General features: G+C 44.1%; 2 protein-coding genes across 3 annotated transcripts in view; both read left to right on the top strand.

Annotated features, from left to right (window-relative positions):
• GGA2 (golgi associated, gamma adaptin ear containing, ARF binding protein 2) overlaps positions 1-4,449 on the top strand; it is a 33,662-nt gene extending 29,213 nt beyond the window's left edge. The window contains exon 18 of the mRNA XM_029220578.1: positions 457-4,449. The gene's annotated coding sequence lies outside the window, so the exon portion shown is untranslated. The remainder of the gene's footprint in view (positions 1-456) is intronic.
• Positions 4,450-11,061: 6,612 nt separating this feature from the next.
• Positions 11,062-17,303, top strand: part of COG7 (component of oligomeric golgi complex 7) — an 83,279-nt gene continuing 77,037 nt past the window's right edge. The window contains exon 1 of one of the 2 annotated variants that reach the window (XM_029220800.1): positions 11,062-11,634. In XM_029220800.1, the coding sequence (XP_029076633.1) occupies positions 11,466-11,634 (169 nt within the window). In that variant the 5' untranslated portion in view covers positions 11,062-11,465. The remainder of the gene's footprint in view (positions 11,635-17,303) is intronic. The other variant, XM_029220801.1, reaches the window with a different exon arrangement.

Raw genomic sequence — 17,303 nt, 5'->3', positions numbered from 1 at the left:
GTGTGTGTGTGTGTGTGTGTGTGTGTGTGTGTGTGTGTGTGTGTGTGAGTGTGTGGGGCCCGGGGGCTGAGGGGCAGGGATGTGGGCGGTGTGGGAAATGCCAAAGCATTTCTGATAACCATCTGCTACGATCATACCTGGTTTTGCATGTTGGTGGACACTGATGTCCCTGCCTCAAGTTGGAGGTTTTATAAGCCAAAGTTGTTGTTGTTGTTTTCCATGTATTATTATCTTTTCATTCATCCACTCTGTGCCTTGTCAGCCTTTGAAAGACTTGGTTGCTCCCAGGCTGCTCTTCTCAGGGACCTTTAAAGGGACCTGGTTGGTCTTGGGGCAGAGTGTCTTCTGGGACACTCTCTTCCAAGAAAGACCTTGTCTCCATTTCCATTAGCGAATGCTGCTTGCATGTGTTCAGGAAGATCTTCTAAATGGAATGCTTGTTGCACTGTGTTCTAGGCGAGGGGCTGCCACTAGACCAGAGGACTGCGCTTGGTGGGCCAATCATGTCCTTCACCGCTGTGCCTTAGAATTGCCCATAGATGGACCCTTCAGGGCAGAGGGGAAAGCAGATCCCAGGCCTTATTCAGGCCTCAGGTTCCATGGGTCGGGCAGCCTGTCTGGACCCTTCCTCAGGACCCTCATCTCCATCCTCATCCTCTTTCACCACAAGCATGTACCCAGAGCTCTTTGATTGTGACACCATGCCGGTCATTGTAAATCATAACTAACAGGTTCGCCCTGGCCTGTTGACTTCACAATCCAGGATGAAGAACTGTGATGCAAATGAGATACGAAGTGAGTTTAGCAATGAAAAGTGATGACTAAATACAGAAAGTCATTGAATAAATACCCGTGTAGCAAATACACTTTGTGGAGTTTTGAGTAAGTAGGAGATGCAAAGCCTGTTGCATTTAGAGATAATAGGCCTGAAGGGATCATTCATCTTTGGAAGTAAGGAAGACTTCCTGAGGGATGTGGAACCTTAAGAACTGCTTCAGTGAAGAGAAGCCCTGAGGATCTGAATGAAGCTGGAAGAGAGGTGGATTCTTGTTACAGTCATGGTGTGAAGGAAGAATTCAGGCCTGCAGTCAGTTAATACTTAGCACCTACAATGTGCTAGGCATTTGTGCATGTTTTACAAGTCTTGCTTGGCCTGGTGGATGGGTGAAGAGAGCTGAGCCTGGCTGAGATGGCCTGATGAAGGATGCAAGATCCAAGCAGCTCACCTGTCTGGGTAGGATTCTGCCTCAGAAACTGCAAGGCTCTGTTTGGGGCTCTTTGTCACAAGATCTGGTACTCTACAGTCTGATCTTTTACCTTCTACATATAGTTGGAAATGTGCCAGCACTATGGTGGGGATGAGAGCTGTAAAAAATCAAGGTATGTTACTTTTAAAGCAAATGTGAAAACTCATAAAACAGATAAATGACGGGGTGACTTCTTCATTTGGCATAACTCATAAGGTTCATTTTAATCTAAAATTTTGTGTTCAAATATTCTGTATAGCTTTTATAGGCTCTAGCTATTTCATAAAGTCTCCTAGAGGTGCCCATCATAAAGACGATGCCTACCTAGGACTTCCATCAAAAATGGGTGAATGAGGGCTTCCCTGGTGGCGCAGTGGTTGAGAGTCTGCCTGCCGATGCAGGGGACACGGGTTCGTGCCCCGATGCAGGGGACGGGTTCGTGCCCCGGTCCGGGAAGATCCCACATGCCGCGGAGCGGCTGGGCCCGTGAGCCGTGGCCGCTGAGCCTGCGCGTCCAGAGCCTGTGCTCCGCAACGGGAGAGGCCACAACGGTGAGAGGCCCGTGTACAGCAAAAAAAAAAAAAAGGGTGAATGAGACCTACACATGAAAAAACCTTTATCACATAGTTAAAAGGTAGACTCACTGCTTGTGAACATTCTTCTGTCTTCTGGGAGACAGACTCCCAGTGGTGCTCTGCTTAGAGAGTTGGACAAGGGTAAGGGGGTAGGGAGGTGGGTGTCCTGAAAGTGGCCCTGGTTTATGTTATCAGTGCCTTCTAATTATGAAGTTCAGCGACCACTTAAGAAGAACCAACCTGTATCTTTTATTCACTCAGCAAGTTGTTGTTGACTAGCTACTGTGAGCCGAGCACTGCTGTAGGCACTGCAGATACAGCAGTGATAGAAGGTCCCTGCCCTCGTGGGTCTTCTGATGGGGAGAGACAAATCCATAATGTGTCTGTTGGAGAGTTGGCACTGACCATCCAGTATTTTCCCCTATCCTGAACTCTTCCTTCTGGGATCCTGCTCATCCCTATTTCTTGACCTACCTCTGACTGTTCTTTTCCCTCGGTCCCTTAAATGTGTTTCCATAGCGTTTAGTCCTTAGGACTTTTCTAAGCATTCTGGGCAGTTAACTACTAGATGGGTGGTAGACCTGTATCTCAGGCTCCCACCTCCTTGCTGACATCAGGTCCCTATTTTAAGCCGTCTAATGGATATCTATCTGGAGGTTCCACTGTTGCCTCCAAGTGCTTAGAATGGAACACAGCCGCTTCTCTCATTCTGTCTCTGTTCTTTTATTTGAAAGCACCTATCCAAGCCTTCATAGGTCCTTGATTCTTGCTTCCTCTCCATCCCCCTCAATACTTTTGTCTCGTCTAGTCTATTTCTAAATAGTATCACATCTTGCATTCACATTGTCACTGCCCTGGTTTTGCTTTTTTTTTTTTTTTTTTGGATGGTGCCATAGCCTGCCTCTCAGTTCTCCTCTCAGCCGTTATACTTGCCAGCATCAGAATTCTGTAACATACCTGGGCACTTGACCCCTGCTGAAAAACTGAATGGCTTCTTAATGCCCTAAAAGCCTTTGCAGCCAAATTCAAGTTGTTTACTCTGGCGTTCGGTGCCCTTCTGTAACTTTGTTTGCTCCTTACCCTTCTGGCGTCATCTGTCAAGAATAGAGGACACTTTGCCAAAGCCACAAGAAAGTCCCTTCATGTTTTGATAATACCACGTTTTCTCGTATCTCTTTGACTACACCTGTAATTAACTCCTTTTGTGTCTTCAGTGATTTAAGATTGGGCTAAAATGCTGCTCTATCGGTGAGCCACCCGTTGAGAGTAGATGAGCTGTGGATTTAGTAACGTTGAAAAAAGGATAAATAATGACCAAAAACATGAATATTACCCATTAAAAATAAAGTAATGTAAATTGAGAGATCAGACATGAAAGGTTAAATGCAAAGGTGATATTCTCATACAAATAGTGTTTAGTACAGTGTTCATAAATCACAAATTCTTAGAATATATCTAATATAGAAGGTGCTTACCCAGGCCCAAAATATAAAATTCTACAAACTAGTGTGTTTGTTTTAAACTAAGAAGAAAACAATAGAGTGCTAGCCATAGTTTGTTTCATATTTGTTTTAAGCAGTAACAGCCTGACCTCTTTCATCTGGAAAGAGACGGAGTCAAGTAGATAAGCAGGAAGTATCCTCAGAGAAGATAAGGCCAAGGTCCAGAGATCTCTTCACACATTTAATGTAAGCTGAAATGGAAAAACTCCAGGCCTTTAGTTCCCTTGCCCAATGCATTCCCAACTATACCATGTTCATTCTGAGAAAGCTTGCATCTAAAAATGTGTAAACATTCTGCTCCTTTGACTTTTATTCTTGAACACTTACTTTATCCCACAGCTAGAGGTACTACTATGATTTTAAAAGCTGAAAAACATTGCAGTGTTACAGACTCCAGATACATAGGCTTTTAAAGTTTGAGGTCTTCTGAAGTCCCAACAGTTTGAAGTAATTAAATCAACCCTTACTTGTAATTCCATTCTTTAGCTTCATGTACTACCTCTAGCCATGTGACCTGAGACAAGTAATTTGTCCTCTTCCGCTTCCTTCCCTGTAAAGTGCATAATAGGATTGTTTTGAGAAGTGAGTTAATAAATGTGAAGTGACTCCAGTACTTCATAGGACTAAGCTAAGACTCATATTTCATTTACTGTTTGCTTGTCCACCTGGCTTCCAATACATGAACAAACTTGACTTACCCATAACTTTTTTGGCCGTGCCGTGAGGCTTGTGGGATCTTAGTTCCCCGACCAGGGATCGAACCGAATCCTCGGCCCCCTGCAGTGGAAGCGCGGAGTCTTAACCACTGGACCACCAGGGAAGTCCCTATGACTATTTGAAGTTTACCTCATGAAATCAAGCAAATATTTTAATTTTTGGCAAGGTTCAAATTAATACTGAGATGCAGTAAATGTCAAGGATAGAAAGGTAACAAAACTTTGGAAACCTTACGCATAAGTCTAGTCAAAAGCAGAAATCCATAACAATATACTTAGAAACTAATCAACAACACTTCCTATAAAACATTCAGTTAAATTTTGTAAACAAGACTATGTAATTCTAAAATTCATAACCCTGTCACCAAAATCTGAAGCAGATATCTTTTAGTCTATTCTTGTTTTTGAATGCATAGGTAAAATATTAACTTTAAAGCTAGTGGCAGGACTTCCCTGGCGGTCCAGTGGTGAAGACTCCGCGCTTCCACTGCAGGGGGCACAGGTTCGATCCCTGGTTGGGGAACTAAGATCCTGCAAGCCACATGGCGTGGCTAAAATAAATAAAGCTAGTGGCATATTGAAAGAATACACTGTGTAAAGCCTTTGGGAATGCAGTCAGCCACATTAATAGCTCAAATGGACAATTTGATCATCTCAATAGATGTAGAAAAGGCATTTTCTCTCATTCGTTGTTTATTCCTAATAGAATCAAACAACCAGCATCATGTTTAATAAGGAAATGACAACAGTGGCTTAAACACAAAGGTTTATTTTCTCATTCAAAAGCAAGCCAGAAATAGTCCCAAACCATTTGTGGTGTCAACTGAAAAAAAATGCACAACTTAAAAGTTGAGAATTTTATTTGGCAGACCTACTGAGAATTGTAGCCAGCGATACAGCTACTCATAGCTCTGAGGGACTGTTCCAAAAAGGTAAGGGAAGTGCCAGGATATAGGCGTTTTTGTTGGGGAAAAAAACAACACTCTCCCCCATGTGTTTAAACATCAAAAAAGTACTTTTAATCACAAAAACAGACATCTTAAGTTAATGATTTTAGTGCTTTTCTATGTATGGGAAAGATGGAAGAGCCTGGACTCTGAAATCATTCCTTTGATGCGCGTCTTAACTATCTAGGGCCAGTATCTTGATTTTTTCCATTCTGATTCCCCTCAGGGTACACCACAGGGGCAGCTGCCATGGTTGATGGCTTTATGGCTGCAACATCCTTTGTTTATGGAAGTGGCAAGCGACATTCTTAGGCCCTAAGTCAGCACCCAAGGATGTGCTCCTCAACATTATGTTCCAAGCTTTAACTGCTGACTGTTCTAGGCAACAGGAAGGGAGTGGGGGAGCCAGGAATAGAGGAAAACTGCTGACGTTCTTAAGGTTTCCTGGAAATTTTATGTGATATTTGCATTCACATCTTATTGGCTCTTTAGTAGCATGGCCACTCCAAGGTGCAAAGAAGGCTAAGAAATTGTCATATTTGCATACAATGCCACACACTTGGCTAAGGAAGAAGGGGAGATTGGATATTGTAACAATTTATCTGTTTACCATAAGACACTATGGCCATCTGTTCTACTGTTTAAAACCAAACAACTCAGGTATTTGTATGTACGTATGACTGTTTATATTTGGGTCGTAGAATTACAGATTTGTTTTCTTCAAAATTTATCTGAATTTTCTAAAGTTTCTAAACTGAAAAAGCATTTTTTTTTTTTGAAAAAGCATTATTTTTAATTCTCAATGTTAGTTTTTCAAAACTAAAACAACAGAAGGGGCTTCCCTGGTGGCGCAGTGGTTGAGAGTCCGCCTGCCGATGCAGGGGACGCGGGTTAGTGCCCTGGTCCGGGAAGATCCCACGTGCCGCGGAGCGGCTGGGCCCGTGAGCCATGGCCGCTAAGCCTGCGCGTTCGGAGCCTGTGCTCCGCAACGGGAGAGGCGACAACAGTGAGAGGCCCGCGTACCGCAAAAAAAAAAACAATGAAAGGTGGAAATTCTTCCCACCAACCGATTACCCTCCTAGGAGACAATATTACTAGTTCCTCATCTGTCCTTGGAGATATTCTAGGCATTTTTAAACAAATGAACTGTTCCACACTTTGCTTTTTTTTTTAAATGTAATAATATAGATGACTTGGCGATAATGCCATTATCAGTATGAACTGTGTAATAAAAAAGAAAAACCCCTGCTTTCCTCTCTTCTGGCAGCAGATGGTATCAATCACTTATATGCTGAAAGTGCTTTGTATTAAAACTGGCACATGAAGTTGCTGATAGGTTCCATGTATCTCCAGCCTCTCACTTCCACTGGCTCAATTCCTGTGGGCCCAAGCCCGCTTGAGTCTTCCCTGCAACCCTCCCCCTTCCTCCTGCCTTGTTTCTGGTAGCCCTGCATGGTAGAGTGAAACAAGCATGGGTTTTGGGGTCAGGTTAAGTTTCTAGTTTTCTTGCCACCTTGGGCAAGTCACTTAACTCGGCCTTGGTTTTTATATTCTTAAATGGTAAAAATGTTAAAAATATACTTCATAGGTTTTGGTGAGGATTTAATGAGGTCACCAAGATACCAGACATGATAGGTACTCTTTAAATATAGGTGCTATTATTTCTCCTCAAATTGCCTCATCTGAGATTTCTCTTTTTTAATTTACTACCTTAACTTGTGGTGACTTCCATTTCGTTACTATGTTCATTTCAAAACCTCTCCTGCTCTCATGGAAACCAATGAAATTTTGCTAAGGATACTAATAACCTAATATTTGCAGAGACAGCAAAAAGGGTTGCATTTGATAAAATCTGACCATCCTCTCTATATTTGTAAGATTAGGGTCAACTTCAGGAAATGGAAAAAACTCAAGGTAACAGTGGCTTAAAAGATAGTTAGATCACTGTATTAGCTTCCTGGCATTCCTGAGCAAAGCTGGGTGGCTTAACAGAAATTTATCGTCTGGCAGTTCTGGAGGCTAGAAGTCTGAAATCAGGGCCATGCTCACTCTGAAACCTGCAGGAGAATCCTGGTGATCTGCGACAGTCTTTAGCATTCCTTGGCTTTTAGCTGCATCACTCGTCTCCGCCTTCATTGTCATGTGGCGTTCTTCCTGTGTCACCCATGACCATCTTGTAAGGATACTGATCATATTGGATTAGGGGCTCACGCTACTTCCGTAAGATCTCAACTAGTTTCATCTGCAATGATGCTATTGCCAAATAAGGTCACATTCTGAGGGACTAGGGTTAGGATTTGTATCTTTTCTGGGGGGGTCAGCGGGTGGAGACACAGTTCAACCCACAACACTCTCAAGAACCCCAGAGGTAGTGAAACTAGGACTGGTGTGCAGTCCATGGTCAGGCACCTAGATGCCGTCAATCTGTTGCCCTGCCGTGAGTGACTTAATTCCTAAAAACACTTCATGGTTCAAGATGACAGTTATAATTCTAGCCATCACGTTCACATTCCAGCCAGCAGGAAAGGAGAGTAGTGTATACGCCATTCTTTTAAGAACATCTCCTTGAAGTCCCGCATAAAAGTTCTGCTCACGTTCCAGTGGCCAGTACTTAGTCACATGGACACACTTAACTTTTTTTTTGGTTTTTTTTTACAGCTAATTTTTAACTTATTCATTTACTTATTTAATTTTAATTTTATATTGGAGTATATTTGGTTTACAGTGTTGTGTTTCAGGTGTATAGCAAAGTGATTCAGTTATACATATACATATATCCATTCTTTTTCAGATTCTTTTTCCATATTGGTTATTACAGAATATTGAGTAGAGTTCCCTGTGCTATATAGTAGGTCCTTGTTGATTATTTTTTATACAGTAGTGTGTATGTGTTATTTTTTTTGGACACACTTAACTTTAAAGAATGCTGGGAGATGTCTTTGTCTTGAGAGGCTATGGACCCGCTGGGGAGAACAGAATAGAATCAGGAGATATCTAGCAGTGTCCGCCACACACTCCTGATGCTTTCCTATCCCATGGCTTTCTGATACTCTTCTGATTCTTCCCCCAGTTCTTCCTCCCACCCTAAACTTCCAAATATAGGCATGCTGCTAAAGGCTTTATCGTTAACCTTCATTGCTACTCTACTAAATCTCCCTGAAGTACAAATCTGACCCTACTACTTCAACCTTTTGATCATTTCATTGGATTAAGTAAAACCAATTTCCCTAGCATTCAAGGTTCTCCATAGTATAGCCTCATCCAGTCTTGGCCTCATCTGAATCTCATTTTCCCTTTCTGGAAAATAAAAATAATACCCGCCTTGACTCCAAAGGCTGTGAGGATTAAAATGGAAGTGTAAGGGAAAGCAAGTTTAATCTGTAAAGGTCTGTAAACATGTAAGGAATCTAGTGCTCTGTTCCTTCACATGGATGGATGGGTCCTGTGCTGTAGCCAATCTGGACTCTTCCCTGACCTATGAATCTGTCTAGTAGAAATGGAGAGGCTTCCACACATCTTATCTCAGGAGGAAGACACAGTCTCTTCTGGTAAACCTGGTTTATGCCAATGATCCAGACATGCAGCTGTAACCTGATTCTGATCACTGGGCATTTTTCTGATATCCTGTTATTTTTCAGCTGTTTCTTTCTGTTGAGTGCTCTGCTTATGGGACAGACTCACCTGCTAGACAACAATATTATATACCTTTGGCAGGGGCTATTAAGGTTTGTACCATGTTATGATGTGCTGGCACACCTCCCTATACATGGGGTAGCAAGGAAATGTATTAACCAAATTTAAGAACCTAGAGGCAGTGAGTCTAGGGCTGGTATGACAGTCCCAGATCTTTCAGTGTCCTCTCTTTCCACTTCCAACAGCCATTCCTACCAGCCTGTCCATAAGAGTTCCTCATGGGCAGGTGTGGTAAGAAGCAAAACTGTTCCACATGAAGCCAGTCTGGGTGACCTGGACAAGCATTACGCCCATTTAGGGAAGGGTGACTCAGTTTTGGCAAGTCTCAAAAAGTGTGGGCTCAGAGGCAGAACTTTGGGCTATGGCCCAGTAAGGAAATTTGCAAGCCCTCTCTCCAAAAAGGCTAGCTATAAAGCTAGACAAATTTGACAAAAATAACCATTTCAGTGCCACAGAAATCAAATAAAGGTAGATGGCAATCTGAGAAGTGTTTATGCTTGAAAAGCCACTGAAGTTTGGGTAAACAACATTTGCAGTTTCTGTCATTCTTCCCTGGGGCTGCATCCAGCCTCTCCCTTGCACCAACTCTGTAGGATTGATATCTTCTTTGAAATGATGTTAGAAGTGACAGTTGCTGTGGTGGGCAAGTGGGGAGGGCCAGCACTTCTTTTAGTTTGATGTTATGGTCATAATTAGAAAAAGCATGTATCCTGATGAAGATGTGCCCATGTACATCAGGGACCAGAGAGAGCCCAAGCTAACCACACAATCCCAGCTGACACTGAGGCTGCATTCACATGCTGAGGAAACAAAGGGGCACAGTGGAAAGGAAAAGCTGGGACCAACTTGAAAGTGACCTGATATTTCGAATGTGCTCCCTTACGCACACACAGATCCACTGACAGGACAGAAGCCCTACTAGCTCAAAAAATTTGGTACAACTGTAGTCTGATCATTAACTGCTATGTAGACACAGGAAGTCAGATTTTAAAATAAAATAAAAACAAAAAAAAATAGAGACATCAGATGCTACACACCATAGGGGAGAAATTTCATGAATTTATCTCAGGCAAGCTACTAAACAAGCAAACAAAAACAGGAACAATCTTTGGGGAGTCCAGAATCTAGAGTTGCTACAATATATTATCTAAAATACCTAGCTGTCAATAAAAAATTATGAGATGTGCAAAGAAACAGGAAGGAAAGATCCATACTGAGGGAAAAAGGGGTAAATAGAAACTCAGTCTTCAGACAATGGATTTAACAATCAGCATTCAAAGTAGCTAATATAAATATGTTCAAAGAACCAAAGTAAACCATGTTTAAGGAATTATAGGAATCTATGACAAATAAATAGTGATTCTCAATAGAAAAGCAGTATAAAAAAGAAATGGAAATTCTGGATTGAGATGAGGAATTCACTAGAGCCTCTCAACAAAAGATTTGGGATGGCAGAAGAAAAAGTCAGTGAACCTGAAGATAGGTCAGTAGAAATTATCCAATCTGAAAAACAGAAAAAAGAAAAATAAATAGAGCTGCAGAGATCTGTGAGACACCATCAGGTGTCATACACATAATGGGAGTCGCAAAAGGACAACTGAGAGAAAGGGACAGGAAAGTTATTTGAAGAAATAATAACCAAAACCTTCCCAAACTTGCTGAAAAACAATCTGCACATCCATAAAACTCAACAACCTTCAAGTAGGATAAACACAAAGAAACCCATACATAGACACGTTAGAGCCAACTTAAAAACCAAAGCCGAAAATCTTGAAAGCTGTAAGAGAGAAATGACATACAATAGGTTCATAATAGATTAACAGCTGACTTACTTCTTATTGGAAATAATAGAGTTCAGAAGGCAGTGGGATGACATATTCAATGATCTGAATATGAAAAGAATTCTATTTCCAGCAGAACTGTTCTTCAAAAATGAAGGCATGGGCTTCCCCGGTGGCGCAGTGGTTAAGAAGCCGCTTGCCAATGCAGGGTACACGGGCTCGAGCCCCGGTCCGGGAAGCCCGTGCACCCCCAACTACTGAGCCTGTGCTCTAGAGCCCGTGAGCCACAACTACTGAAGCCCGCGCGCCTAGAGCCCACGCTCTGCAACAGGGGAAGCCACCGTGATGAGACGCCCACGCACCACAACGAAGAGTAGCCCCCACTCGGGCAACTAGAGAAAGCCCGCGTAGCAGCAATGAAGACCCAAAGCAGCCAAAAATAAAATAAAATAAATGAATTTATTAAAAAAAAAACAAAACTCAGGCTCCAGTAGCAGGCTTGGCTGAGTTCAGCTCCCACAGCGCTACCTTCTAGCTACGTGACATTGAACCACTTGCTTAACTGCCTCAGTTCTTCCTCTTTAAGTTGGGGGAGGATAACAGCACTCATAGGACTGTGAGTATTAAGTGCGCTCATACAAGTAAGGGCTCTAGCATAAGCACATATTTAAGTGCCCAAAAGTCACTTAAGTTAGCAGAGCAAAAGAGACGCCCACACCCTCTGGTCGCCAGCCCGCCACGCTTCCCGGAAAGCAGGCAGTCACTATAGTAACGACCCCCTACTTCCGGAAGAAGTACGGCGTGCGGCGAGGGTCAATCCCAGCCGTACACATCAGCGAGCTGACTGAGGGGCTGTGGAGAGGCTAGTTGGCGGCGCCGTCAATCCCGGCCCGCCGCCTCACAGACCCGCGCGGGTGCTCTTGCAGGGCCGCTCGCTTCTGCAGCCTCGCGGAGGCCCAGAGCCAGCCCTTCAGGCCTGGACGCTGGGGTGCGGCGGTGCAGCCATGGACTTCTCCAAGTTCCTTGCCGAAGACTTCGACGTGAAGGAGTGGATCAACGCGGCCTTCAGGGCTGGCCCCAAGGAGGTGGCGGCCGGGAAGGCGGACAGCCACGCGGCCACCCTGGTGATGAAGCTGCAGCTGTTCATCCAGGAGGTGAACCACGCCGTTGAGGGTAAGCGGCCGGGCAGAGCTCCCAGCCGGGCCCGGGCCCCCCGGGGTTGCACGTAGTGGGCCGTAAACGTCGGCGCCTCCCATGGAGAGCGAGCGAGCCCTGCTCCGGTTCTCCCGCAGTGCTTACCGGGATATCCAGGAGGAGGTCTCAGGCCGCTACTCCTCTCTCTCTGCAACACTTGCGGACTTGGGATCTTGGTTTTCCACCTCTGGCGGTGCTGTCAAGTTTCCTTTTAAAACTTAAAAGAGTGAATTTTAAGAATATTAAATAATAGTCAGCTGATCCTTACTTACATTTGGCAAAAAAACATATAGAAGGTGTATAGGAATGACAAATCTGGGAAACATTGTTTTAATGGATTTAAAAAAAATTATTTTATTGAAGTATAGTTGATTTACAATGTTGTGTTAATTTCTACTGTACAGCAAAGTGATTCAGTTTTATATATATCTGTATTTATATCTATATCTATATATACACATTCTTTTTCATATTCTTTTCCATTATGGTTCATCACAGGATCTTGAATATGGTTCCCTGTGCTATACAGTAGGACCTTGTTGTTTATCCATCCTGTATAAAATAGTTTGCATCTGCTAATCCCAAACTCCCAATCCAACCCTCCCCACCGACCCTGTTTTAGTGGATCTTTATGTCAGTGGGAAGATGGGCTGTCCTGACGGGAGACTTTTAAGTATCGAATTCACTAACCAGAATAGTGAATTATAAAAAATAACACACCAGAACCATTTCATTAACTCCTCGACCTGGTTTTCATTCACTGTATGTTTATTCAGTGCATACTGTAGCCAGTCTCTCTGCTCGGCTCTGTGGGAAAGAGGCTCAGACTGCCCACACTGGGAGCTTATGGTCCTGTAAATAGAACTTTGTTTTGTAGATGTGTCCACTGTTTAAGAAAAGGTGGAGGTGGGGGGACGCTTTATTTCACTGCAGATTCTTTACTGTACTTTGCATCTTTTAGTAATTATTGAGCATCTACTATGCACCTGCCAAGAAATGAGTGCTGGGGATGAAAAGTTTACCTTTCTAGAGCTTGCTGCCCTGTGGGGAACATACGTGAACTGTTTAATTACAGTGAAGGGTGGCTTTACTGAGAGTAGGACCGGAAGCTGAGAGCTGGATGAAGGAAGCAATTATCTCTTGTCTGGGAGAATCATAAAGGGCTTTTCCCTGTGTTAGGCCTTGAAGGAAGACCTCACAGGGCCAAGATGGGGAGGACACTAATAATAATATAATCACAAATATCTGAGTCCTTGGTATACATCAGGCACTGTTTTAAGTACTTTATATGCATTAACTAAGTGGTTGTCAACAGGGGTGGTGGAACTTCCCTGGTCCGCCTGCCAATGCAAGGGACACGGGTTCAATCCCTGGTCCGGGAAGATCCCACATGCCACGGAGCAACTAAGCCCGTGCACCACAACTACTGAGCCTGCGCTCTGGAGCCCGTGAGCCACAATTACTGAGCCCGCGTGCCTAGAGCCTGTGCTCTGCAACAAGAGAAGCCACCGCCTTGAGAAACCCATGCACTGCAACGAAGAGTAGCCCCCGCTCGCCAAAACTAGAGAAAGCCCGTGTGCAGCAACAAAGACCCAAAGCAGCCAAAAAAAACAAAAACAAAAAATCCACCTTCCAGTGCACAGGACGCAGGCTCGATCCCTGGTCGGGGAACTAAGATCCCACATGCTGCGGGGCAACTAAGCCCGCACGCTGCAACTACTGAGCTCGCGCGCCTCAATGAGAGAGCCTGTATGCTGCAAACTACAGAGCCCACGCGCTCGGGAGCCCATGCGCCACAACTAGAGAGAGAAAACCCACACGCCACAACTAGAGGGAAGCCCGCACCGCAACAAAATATCCCACACACCTCAACGAAGAAGACCCCAGTGCTGCAACTAAGACCTGATGCAGCCAAAAATTTTTTAAATAAGTAAATAAATAAATAATCCCTGCATAATCTGGCTCCTGCCAGCGTCTCCAACCTAAGAATAGATCTTGTTCAACATTGTATCTCCAGACCCTGGAAAACAGTTTGTGCCCAATAAATATCCACTGACTGAATAAATGAACAAATCAATCCTCCTATTAGAGTTCCTCAACAACTCCTGTTTGAGCCTCTGCAATAACTTCTCTTCACTGCAGACTTGGGACCTTGTTTCATCGTCCATAAAAATAAAGCTTTAAACCTCCGAAGGCTTCTCACTGCCCACGGGATGAAATCCAAACCTTCAGGATGGGCAAAGCACCTTTCACAGTTTGATCCTAATCTACTTTTCTACCTTACCTCCAGCAGAAGTTCCCCCCATGAAAGTGCAATCCTTCAATAATAATAACACTAATGACTAATATAAATTGATGTTATTGATGAAGCTCTGTTTGAACTTCCCGCCTTTCTCTGGACTGGTTAGGCCTTTTTATACCCACATGCCTCTGCATGTTCCCTCTCCCTTTAATACCAGAGAGGTAGTGAAGTATAATGGATAACAGCCTGGGTGGGATCTGGAACCAGTTACCTGGATTCAAATCCAGGCTCCCCATTCATTAGCAACATGATGCTGGGCAAGTTACTGGCCTCAGCCGCAGTTTCTACAGCTATAAAGTGGGAATAATAACTATGCCTAACTCTAAGGATTACTGTCATTTTAAAATTAGATAATCATGCCAAGGGGAGGGGAAACTATTAACAGTTTGGCCAGGACACTTCTTCATTGCTCAGGACTCTCCCAAGCACTGCAGGACATTAAGCATTGTTGGGTCATTTCCACTAAATGTCCTACCATAGCAGCAACTAAAAAATTCCTACCAACTTCCAAATATTGGGGGGGTGCAGAGGTGGCATTTACCACCCCTGTTTTCTTTGTTTTTTTTTTTTAATTTTATAAATTTATTTATTTATTTTTGGCTGCATTGGGTCCTTGTTGCAGCGTGCAGGCTTTCTCTAGTTGTGGCGAGCAGGGGCTACTCTTCGTTGCAGTGCGTGGGCTTCTCATTGCGGTGGCTTCTCTTGTTGCGGAGCACGGGCTCTAGGCGCGGAGCATGGGCTCTAGGCGCACAGGCTTCAGTAGTTGTGGCACGCGGGCTCAGTAGTTGTGGCTTGCGGGCTGTAGAGCGCAGGCTCAGTAGCTGTGGCGCACAGGCTTAGTTGCTCCGCGGCATGTGGGATCTTCCCGGACCAGGGCTCGAACCCATGTCCCCTGCATTGGCAGGCGGATTCTTAACCACTGTGCCACCAGGGAAGTCCCTCTTTGATTTGTTTGTTTGTTTTTTTTTTTTGGCTGCACTGCACAGCATGCAGGATCTTAGTTCCCCAACCAGGGATCAAACCCGTGCCCCCTGCAGTGGAAGCACAGATTCTTTTTTTTTAAATTTAAAAAAAAATTTTTTTTTTGGAATGCGGGGATTTTTTTTCAATTTTTTTTTTAGTCCTTTTATTTATTTTTAATTAATTTATTTTATTTATTTTGGCTATGTTCAGTCTTCGTTGCTGTGCGTGGGCTTTCTCTAGTTGTGGCGTGTGGGGGCTACTCTTTGTTGTGGTGCACGGGCTTCTCGTTGTGGTGGCTTCTCTTGTTGCGGAGCACGGGCTCTAGGTGCGTGAGCTTCAGTAGTTGTGGCACACGGGCTCAGTAGTTGTGGCTTGCAGGCTCAGTAGATGTGGTGCACGGGCTTAGTTGCTCCGCGGCATGTGGGATCTTCCCGGACCAGGGCTTGAACCCGTGTCCCCTGCGTCGATAGGCAGATTCTTAACCACTGCGCCACCAGGGAAGTCCCCATGCAGGGATTTTAATGTCACATTAAAGAGTTTTGATTTGGTCTAAAATTAGTGTAATGGGAAGGTACTGGAGGATTTTTAAGCAGGGGAATGAGATGGTTTGATTTATGTCCCCATTCAGGAGACTATGGTTGTAGTCCAGAAGAGAGGTGACAGTGGCTTGGTCTGAGGTTATAGCATTAGAGATGGTGAGAAATGGGTAGCTTTAAGGTATTTTTTAGGAGGAAGAAAGGGGAGGACTTGCTGATGGATTGGAATGAGGGATGAAAGGGGAAGAAAATCAAGAATGATGGTAGATTCTTGAACTGAGCAACTGGATGGAGGTGCCAAGTGTTCAGCAATGTTGAGAGAATTTGTAGTAAACATTCATAACCCACTACCTAGATTCTACAATGAGCAGTGTGCTGTTCTCGCTTTATCACAATTCTGTCCATCCCTCTCTCCATCCATTCATCCATCTTATTTTTGATTTTGAAATAAATCAGTATTTCATAGTAAGTTACAGACATCAGTACACTTCACCCCTAGACATTTCAGTTGGAACCCTAAAAATTACAGAGTTCAATACTTGTTTACGGCTCTTTTTTTTACTAGATAAAATTTACATAAGGTGAAATGGAGGGACCTTATCTGATAAGTTTGGGTTTTGACAGATGTATACGCTAGTGTAGCTCAACCTCCCATCAAGATGTAGAATGTTACCATCACTTCGGGAGGAGCCCCAGGCCCCTTTCACAGGGAGATTTGGCCCTTACCCTCCCAGAGGCAACCACTGGAGGTGAGACTTTGTTTTGATTTTTTTTGGCTACACTGCAAGGCTTGTGGTGTCTTAGTTCCCCAACTGGGGATCGAACCCAAGCCCTCTGCAGTGGAAGTGCGGAGTTCTAACCACTGGACCGCCAGGGAATTCCCAGGAGGTGATAGTTTTAAAATGGATACTAGAAAGAATTAAATTTGTGTGTGGACGTGCTGTGGAGAGGGAAGAAGAGGTTCAGCCAGACATGAAGAGTGACTCTGAGGTTCCGCAGGCAGGGGGCCGGGCTGGGACCATGACAGTGCTGTAAAAATCAGCGCTGTAGAAATCACTGTTCCCTGGTGGCACAGTGGTTAAGAATTCGCCTGCCAATGCAGGGGACAGGGGTTCAAGCCCTGGTCCGGGAAGATCCCACATGCCACGGAGCAACTAAGCCCGTGCGCCACAACTACTGAAACCCGTGCACCTAGAGCCTGTGCTCCACAACAAGAGAAGCCACTGCGATGAGAAACCTGCGCACTGCAACGAAGAGTAGCCCCAGCTCACCGCAACTAGAGAAAGCCCGCGTGCAGCAACAAAGACCCACCTCAGCCAAAAATAAAATAAAATTAAAAAAAAAAATCAGTGAAGTCTCTGTGCCTCGAAGAACTCTTTGTTCTGCCTTTGTTTTCTTAAAACTTTACTTAAGGTCAGTGCTGGAGACAGATTGTTATTTTATGGCAGAGCTGGATGAACAGGTTCCTGAAGCACATCTTCAAGATGTTAAGTTTCCGTTCAATGCACTGGTGGAGCAGAAGGCTCTGGACTTCTTTGGTTGATTCCCCAGCGAATTGCTATTTAAAGGGCTAAAGGGTTATGCTGTTAACCCTCCTGTTTCCAGATAACACATCATGGTCTGCAAGAATTTTCAGATTTTATTCTACACTTGGGATGCCTGTTAAAAAAATGCAGGTTCCTTGATCTTGATCTTCTACCAGGATTCCTAAATAAGAATCTCTGGCAGGTGGCCTGGGGACCTGCATTTTAACTGCATTCCAGCTGATGCTGTTGGTCTGTGGACTACATTTTGAAAAGACTGTGGAAAGCAGACATTGGGTCCAGACACACGTTGGTTTCAGCTCT

The sequence above is a fragment of the Monodon monoceros genome, unplaced genomic scaffold (genome assembly GCF_005190385.1).
Source record: "Monodon monoceros isolate NGI ecotype Baffin Bay Population unplaced genomic scaffold, NGI_Narwhal_1 Super_Scaffold_13, whole genome shotgun sequence".
Classification (NCBI taxonomy): domain Eukaryota; kingdom Metazoa; phylum Chordata; class Mammalia; order Artiodactyla; family Monodontidae; genus Monodon; species Monodon monoceros.
This window is presented reverse-complemented; position numbering and strand designations above follow the sequence as displayed.